This window comes from Castanea sativa, chromosome 3 (assembly GCF_040712315.1).
Source record: "Castanea sativa cultivar Marrone di Chiusa Pesio chromosome 3, ASM4071231v1".
Classification (NCBI taxonomy): domain Eukaryota; kingdom Viridiplantae; phylum Streptophyta; class Magnoliopsida; order Fagales; family Fagaceae; genus Castanea; species Castanea sativa.
This window is the reverse complement of record NC_134015.1, coordinates 11,610,924-11,620,100: the sequence shown is the minus strand read 5'-3', so window position 1 is coordinate 11,620,100 and position 9,177 is coordinate 11,610,924. Positions and strand designations below refer to the sequence as shown.

General features: G+C 32.4%; 1 protein-coding gene across 1 annotated transcript; it reads left to right on the top strand.

Annotated features, from left to right (window-relative positions):
* The first annotated feature begins 263 nt into the window (after nucleotides 1-263).
* On the top strand, nucleotides 264-2,105 carry LOC142627215 (sugar transporter ESL1-like). Its single transcript, XM_075801035.1, has 4 exons — nucleotides 264-509; nucleotides 1,043-1,105; nucleotides 1,740-1,829; nucleotides 1,938-2,105. Exons 1-4 carry the CDS (start codon nucleotides 321-323, stop codon nucleotides 2,067-2,069), a joined length of 474 nt encoding a protein of 157 aa, XP_075657150.1. The 5' UTR covers nucleotides 264-320; the 3' UTR covers nucleotides 2,070-2,105.
* Nucleotides 2,106-9,177: the final 7,072 nt, after the last annotated feature.

Genomic DNA, 9,177 nt, shown 5'->3' with positions numbered 1-9,177 from the left:
TTGTAAGTGTGAAGGCAACTTAGAAATGGTATGTAGATGTAATAAGGTATCAGGTATGCATGTGGAGAAATCAACCGCGAGCCTGATATGTATGCTTACCGAACTGTAGCATCTATTAAACACATGATCACCTAACAAAACTGCCACTTGAACATATGAGTAAGGCATGAAAAAGATGTGTCAATATGACACTTCCACATGACAAATATCTCTCTTAATAATCATTCTTTTAAAGTCAATCTCTCTGTGCGCCACTCACACATAAAAAGATAATTTCTTTTGCACTATTCTTGCTGAGTCTGTATTCCAAGGAAGCAAATATGGAGGATGAACTACTGACAAAGCCCCTACTTATAAAACAAAAGCCTGATAACATAAGCAATAGCAATGACCATGGTGATAGTAGTGGTGCTGGTGCTGCTGTTAGGCCAAATGATTCCAGTGCCACCGTTATTCTCGTTATCAGCACCTTTGTGGTTGCTTGCAGTACCTTCACTGGTGGCTGTGTTGTAAGTACAATTATTAGTATTCAAAATCAGTAATATTAAGATTCTTGGGACATGGGACAACCATATTTTGTCCACTTAGTTAAAGTTTAGACTATGTTCTCAAGTCTAATTTGTTGATAAAGTTTATAGATCAACTTTAATTTGAAATTGGCGAATGTTGTTCCTATAAATAGCATTGACTTTATCTGTTCTCTCTCTTTGGAAGAATGACTATGCTTTTATGACCTTTTTTTTCTTTTCTTTTCTTTTTCTTTTTTATTTCTTTGGACTGTTTGATTTGGTGCTATTTTGAGTTACGGCCTACTTACTTTCACCACAATCCATTATGATTTGGGTTAAAATGCAAGGGCTTCGTCAATATGATAAAGGATTGATAAAGATAGGCCTTAGGATTGAATCAATGATCCTAAACCAACAAAATACCAGCTTTTGGTGCTAGTGTTTAGTATTTAGAGTTAATCCAAGGTTGTGCCTTGCATGATAAGCTAACACTAATTGAAATTGAGGTTTGTCTGTTTGTGGTTACTTTGAAGGCAGTATATTCATCACTTGCTGAGTCTGGAATCATTGCTGATTTGGGCCTCACTGTAGCAGAGGTACATACAAATTAAAAGAAACACATGCACCTACAAACATACACACACCCATGAAAGTTGAACAAAATTATTACATTGTTTTCAGAATTTACCTTGAAAAACGTTGGCTACAACTTTTGCAACTGACTTGATTTACAACTGCTAAATGCTAGGTACTCAAGCTCATGCTTCATTTTAGTACATGTAGTTTTCCCTATATTTTGCAAACATGGGGGCAAGGAAATTATGGAATTAGTGATAGGAAAAGGTAGCAATAATGATGGCATTTCTAGTAAGTAGAAAAGAATTAAGGGACTCAATAATCATGCTCAACTAAATCAGAAAAATGGTCTTAAGGATTATAGTAAACATGCATAATAGGCCATGAATACTCTGCTTGCACTAGTTGCAGAATGTGAAGCAAAACTATAGTCTTCGCTTCATAGCTCCGTCAAATAAAGGACTATGTCACTTCACTTTTAACAAGTGGGAAGAAAACTTCTTAGCAGTGGGAAAGTTAAAAATAATTTTAAGTTTATTCAACCATCACTTAAATTGGTTTAATAAATTATTCTATAATTCTCTGTGAAATCTCTTGTTTCCTGATACTTCTGCTGATATAGTTGACTTCTTCCCCTTCCACTCAAATGTGCAGTACTCTGTGTTTGGATCAATAATGACAATTGGAGCATTGATAGGGGCACTAGTAAGTGGGACGACAGCAGATCTCATTGGTCGTACATGTGTGTGTTTTTCAAGACAAAATAAGCATCTCTATATATAGTGACGAGTTTGTACTTTTAAATCTCAAGTAATTCCATGGATCTTTTTAATTTTTGATATTCTGAAGCAGACATTCTGGATTGTGGATATATTCTACATCATGGGGTGGCTGGCAATAATCTTCTCCAAGGTTTCATGTCTTGTCTTTCTCATCACCCTCCAAGTCTTCTACAAGATTTCTGATATAAGACATTGGAAGTAAATGCTATAGCCATAGAAAATAAAACTGAAAACAAATTGTTTCTTTTTGTGTGTATGTATGTATATATTGATTCTATAGAAGGTCTGATGTTATTAGATAAGAGTTCCTAAATAGTAAAAACAATATTGAAACATGTATATTGAATTGAGTTAGGGTCTTGGTCTGTTAGTTTTAATTGTCCATTATTTGTATGCTTTTATTTCATGGTATTAAATGCTCTACTCTTGCTGAAAGGGTGTATGGTTGCTTTTCATGTTATGTTTTTGTGTTAAAAACACAAGAGCTATTTAGACCCCAAATTAAAATAATACGGTTCGGTTGATTTTACTTTAATTTAAACTAAATGCAAAAAAGAGTAAATGCGAGCGAACAAACAAAACAACTACTCTAAGTCATATTCAATAAAGCACAGCAGTAAAGAGAAAGCTAAAAGAGTAGGGAAGAGAGATACAAACACAAGATAACACGTCGATGTGTTATCGAAGAGAAAACCAAAGAACTAGGCGAAAAACATCTCCGCTGCCCTCTAAGCGGTAAATCGATCCACTAGACAATAAGTTGAGTTTGATCCATATATAGTTGAGCACACACACATCACATTTAGACAAGTACAATCAAACAAATGAATAAGGCATTCATTAAACATTAGAAATGTGTGTTGTGTGTGAATATCAAATGTGAAATAATCCTTAGTCTAGAGTGAAGCTTCAATGATCAATTCAATCAAGTTATACACAACTAGTAATAAGTCAAGTGATGCAGAAGATGCAAGAAAATTATTATTTAATATTATTTATGTTTGCAAGTCAATTGTATTTTTATGTTTTAGGTCCTAGTAGTTTATTAGGCTATTAGTATTTTATTATTTTAAATTGGAAGTAAGGTTATTTTTGTAATAAAGCAATTAGGATTTCCTAGCCAATTAGAATTAGGGTTTAGCAATCCTTTATAAGCAATCTATTGTACTCCTTGAGAAGATAGTTGATATTTTGATGAATGAAAAAATGGGCGTTTGGTCTTTCTTTGGTCTGGTGCTGACTCTAGGTCTACTCTAAGTGCTGACTCCTAGTAGTTTCCCTGCTTGGTGCTGACTCCAAGCAAGGCCTTGGTGCTGACTCCTAGGTCATATCTTTTATTTTTCCGTTGTTTTCAGTTTTGTTCTGGTTGTCCTGCGTCATCACGTGGTCTATCTCAATTAAAGAAATGAACATATATGACCTCCCACAAGAAAATGATTACATATCTTTGAAGCTTTACATTTGGCTTCTTACAATTCATAACATTTGATTATTTTGTTATCTTTACATCTCTTTTTGAGATCGATGCTTGAAAATTTTGATATTTTAATTTGATGAACAATCCTTTAGCTTTTAGACACGATACATTTTAAGTACATGTCACTTTCCATTTTTTCTAGTCAAATATTAGTTTGTGCGACGATTTTTTCAACTCAATGTCTCTTTTTGAGATTTGACATTTATTGAGCTCTTTAGCAAAAAAATAAATAAGTGAGAAGAGATATAGGCACAAATCTACGCATGTATCAAAACCAACATGACTATTGACTAATCATTCATGACAAGCTTGAAGATCGATTTACAACAATCACACATAGATGTCAAGATTTTTTCCACATTGATAGATGTGCATACATAACAAGCTAAACTCATAAATGCATTAAGTCATTAGTACAGAGGTACAAAGCTAAACTCACATGTGATATGTGTTCAAACATATGCGATCAAACTTTTTGAATTTTCCACTTTTTATGTGGTTTTAGATTTTTTACTCACACAAAACTAAAACACAAATGTAAGATAAAAAACAAAAGCAAGGCATACAAATAAATTCAAGATACAAAAATGCATGAATATATAGCATCTAATGCATGAAAGGTCCTACAAAGATAGCAATAATTAGATCAACCATAGGAACCCTTGCTCATTCAAACGAAATGATTGTTTGGAATGAGTGTCTCATGAGAAGTGAGACGAGGGTTGGAAGAATGAGAACTAGAGATGCACATAGACAAGGAGGTGAGAACATCAAAAACTTTCTTCAACAACTTACCATTTTCCCCAAAATCGGTTTTGCTTTCATAGCACAACTTCCAAGAAGCTCAAGTTTATCTTTTCTTTTGATTCTTTTAAGAGCTTGAAACTTAGAGTAATGAGGTCTAAGATGACCAAAGGCACCACAATAGTGATAAAAAATGTGTTTAGGTCCACTAGGCTTTTTGGAAGGGTTCTAATAACATGGTTTTGTTCTCTCTTCAACTTAGGACATTAAGGCCAATCATACTACAATGGCAAGTTGGAATAAACTTAGATCCATCCAAAATCTTAGGTTGAGACCTAAATGGAGGTTTTGACTTAAGAGCCTTTCTCTTCACCTTTTGATTTCTTTTGTGTGGAGGAATCTACACCAATTTGTCATTTGAGATAGAACACACAATAGGCACAAAATTGGGTACCACAACATGATTGCAACAAATATTTTTATTCCTTTTAGCAATAGGTTCAACAATCAAACACTTGGCATGCATCTTAAGAGATTCATTTTCATATTTTAGCTCGTCAACAAGTTTGTTAAACAAAACAAGTTTAGCAACCAAGTCCACATTCAAACTCTTTCAGTTTTTCAAGAGAATTTTTAGCAAGTTTCTTATATTTCTCAATCAATTTATTGGATTCATTAAGCTTAGCAATCAAATCATCCTTTTCACTAATAAACTTGCTCAAATTCTTACAAAACTTCTTTTCCTCTTTCTTCAAGAGTTTGTTATTTGGAATTTCAACAACACCCATAGATTCAAGTAACATGTCATCACAATTATGAGGATTAACACTCACAGAGGCATTTTCACAAACACATGGCATGTTACACTCACAAACATTCATAGAAGCATACAAAGCACTATCAATGGCAATAAACACAAGGGGTCAAGAATCACACTTAGGTAATGAAACCAAAACAAGTATACCCACTCTGATACCAATTGAAAACTCACTTAGTGTGTAAAACACTAGTGAATGTTTAGACCCCCATTTTCAAAAATACCAACACAAGTTTATATTAAAACAATTGATGTGTAGAATGATAAATATGAGCAATACCTAAATTGGCAAAACACTCTAAACCATAATAAATCACCAACATAGCAGCAATTAAAAAGAATAGAGTAGGAAAGAGAGAAGCAAACACGAAGATAACACCGAGACGTGTTATCGAAGAGAAAACCGAAGAACTCGGCGAAAAACCTCTTTGCCGCCCTCCAAGTGGTAAAGTGATCCACTAGAAAATTACTTGGGATACATGAATAGCAATAGACCCTCCAAGCCTAATCTACCTAATGCACCTAAGCCATCCAAGCTTATTGCTCCAACAAGGTTACACCAAACCGTATCTTCTCTAACTTTCCAAATTCCGCAATAAGCTCCATATTGTATTCATCATCCTTGGCATCTTCCAATGCTTCCCAAACTCTAAAAACACTCACAACACTTTGAATGAGTGTGGATAGTGTTTGAGTACAAATCTCCTCTTAATGGGTATAACAATGGGAGAGGGAAGGAGAAGAGATTACAAAGATTTCTCTCTAAGAAGTGTTGCTCTCTCTCTAATAAGGTGGGTGTGTTGTAGAAACCTTTCTTAGGGTTTTTCTCTTAATAGGCTCCTCACCATTTCTGTGGGTAATAAGGGGATATATAGTACGAGTGATGAAAATACAAAAAGTCACAATTTTCAGTAAAACAGGGAAATTTCGCGAGTCACTCACGACTTGGACTGGTGCAAGTTGTGAATCCAAGTCGTAAGTTACCCTCCTGGACACGCTGTACTGAACTGGACACCTGGCATGACTGTTCACCTTCCTGCATGTGCTTCTCATGTGACCTTCAATTGTCTTGATCAAATCTTCACCACTTAATACTAAACTCATTACAAATAAATCCCATAAAAATATAAGGAAATAAATTTATACAATTACAATACTTTTTGTCATGAAATAAGTCAATACTTATGTTATTAGAAAAATCATAACTCAACAAATTTATCTATAATGGGTAATTGTCTCACATTACTTAAAAGAGTAAGTTGTATATAGTATAACTTGTCTCACCCTCCCGTAAAGCTACTATGGCTTTTGAGTAGAGTTGTGGTATGTCTTTGTGTTAAAACCCTTTTCTCTCTTTCTTATGTGTGTGTATATTTGTTTTTCAAAAAAAAAAATATCTATAATATACTAATATAATAACTTTAAATTAGAGTTAAAAAGATATTTATCTACAGGAACAGATATAATGTGAAGAGTACACAACTACACATACATATATGAAAAAAAAAAAAAAAGATAAAGATAAAAAGAATAAATATACAATATTTGCAATACATGTTCATTACGATATGGTTATATACATATAGTAGGTTTAAAATTATTATTTTTTTCCATCAAAAATTGTTTTTTTTCCCTTCAAAAATTGTTTTAGTATATATAAGTGAATTTTGGTAGATAAAAACCAAAGATATGTAGTAGACAATAAGGTAAATGTGGAAGTATGTGGAAATATTATATATGGATTTTGAAATTAAAATAACAAACAATTTAAGACACAAATATTTTACAAATTTTTTTTTTTCATAATAGGTTGAGGTAACATGTTGTGATAGGTGTTTATAAAAATGATATTAATGATATGGTCAAGAAAAAAATATAAAAGTGAATAGAAACCTCCTTCTCCCAGTTGCTCTGCCTTTTCAAACATCAAAATCTAAAACATGAGTCGAGTCGCAGGTCGAGTTCGGCTCAATCGGGTCGCAGGTCGAGTCGAGTTGCGAGTCGGGTCGAGTTGACCCATATTTTTCAAACAAGTTTTTTTTTTTTTTTTTGAAATAGATGCAATCTGTCAATTGTTTACAAGTTCCTTAACTGTGATTAGATTCTCACTGGTAATATTGTTACCACTTACCAATTACCACTAAACACTTGATACCTAAATTTGGTGCAACTCTTGTTCCAACTTTCTAGAAGCTAATCTTGGTATAATCTTCAATCCGTTTAAAGTAGGAAGAGAAAATGAAGGTGGCAAGTAAAGAATAACAAACTATAATGGAGTATATAATATATTAAGTAAAGAAGAATAAGTAAATATTTTATAAAAATTACACCTCAACGTTGGTAGTCGTGGCAAAATGGGCGGGTCGGATAAGGTTCGAGTTGAGTCAATCGGGTCGCAAGTTAAAATGGAACAATCGGGTTGCGAGTCAATCGAATCAAGTCAGAAAATCCTGACCCGTTTTACCATGTCTATTTAAATCCATTTGGAAGATTTGGGTCTTGATCCAATTAACATTTTTTGGGTCAAGATCAAATTATAAGATTCAAACCCAACTTATTTTTTGGAACTTTTTCTATGCCCTTCTTACGTATAGCCCAACAAGAGCTGAGAAAAGGTCCAATAAAGAAACGGACCCAACCCAACCAAACTACCAAAGCAATAGTCCCATATAATAAAGTTTTTAGTTCTAAATTACTACTTACTAACCCGTGCTATGCACGAAAACCTGCTTATTTTTGAGGTAGACTAAAATAATTTTATAAAATCTTAAATTGATTAAGAAACTACACCATTATATGATTTGCTCTTGTATGACTTTAATTTGTGTTTCAATTTGATGAAGAGTCATTGCTTGAATGTGCAATGGCTAACATAAAATTTGTCAGACAATTTCAGATACTGCAAAAAATAACTTAAAAATTCAGATATTAAAACTTTTGAAATACCAAAAAATATTAATGAATCAAATGAATCATGGCTTAGAAATTATTGAAATAAAACAAAATATATATGACTAAAAAATAGAAAAATATAAGAAAAAGATAGGGTTACATTCAAAAGAATAATCAACGGCTATAAGTTTGCACCCTATCATAAAATATCACGTTAGTGACGTAGAAAGATAATAATAATAATAATAATATCAATGTTTGAGTTTGAGTTTAAGTTAGACTTATTAGAGAGATAGAGTTTCACTCATTGTTAAGTTTGGACTAAACAAAAATAATTTTATTTAAATAAAATGCTAATTTTATTTAAATATTGTGCTGACGTGGAAAATTGTGAAAACTTTAGAAGTTTCGGTTTTATATATATATATATATAGATGATAAGTTGTTAATTATCTAAAAACTTTAAACTTACAAAGATTATAGATTTAATAATTTATATTCCTTTCTCTGAAAAAAATATCATTCATAAAAAAAATATCATTTATATTCTTATACTGTAATACGGAAAATTAAAATAGTCAAGAACACTACAACATACTATAGCAATGGTATTTCCCTTGACAATGCATTTCTTGAGAGCACTGTAATTCTTGTTCTTTGAGAAAACAAAATTCTCAATTAGAAAAGTAATAAAGAATATGATTTTAAATAAAAGTATTAATTGATTAATTAAATACTGGAACCTAAAATAAAAACACAATTGACGGCCAAAAAAAACTAACACTAAATTTCCAAGAGTCTTATAGTTCAACTGGCACTCTTGGTACCAACTATCAATGTATCGAGGGAAAAAAAGGTAACATTAAAACAAAATAAAATGATTATAATGTTCTCCTCAGCTTGTGTCAACATGATGTTCTTCAAATTAACCGTTTATCAGTTCTTGTTCCATATCCATCATGCTGAGACCCCTAATGGATCAGTTCTTTTCCCTAGTTTCCTAGGGAGAGTGCAAGCTCATAGAAACCGAGAGTACGACAAAACTCCAACTAGAAAAGAGAAATTACTAGCAATTTTATTATTACTGCCATGTACATACATGTGTTCTTGAACTATTTGTGATAATGTTTATCAAATTTTACACTTTTTTTTTTTGACATTTGCACCAACAATTTGTTTTGTTTGTATAAGTCGCAATATAAATTTATAATCCAGGACTTTGAGATCGCAAAAGAAGTCTTTGAAATTTGAATTGGTTTCAAGTCTTTGTATAACTTGGAGTAGAGGTGGTGTTTTCCTCTTTGAAGATGCAGCGACAATTTTTTAATGTAGATTTGTAGTGAACTGGTACTAAAGTCTTTATCTAAGATTCTAAATTCT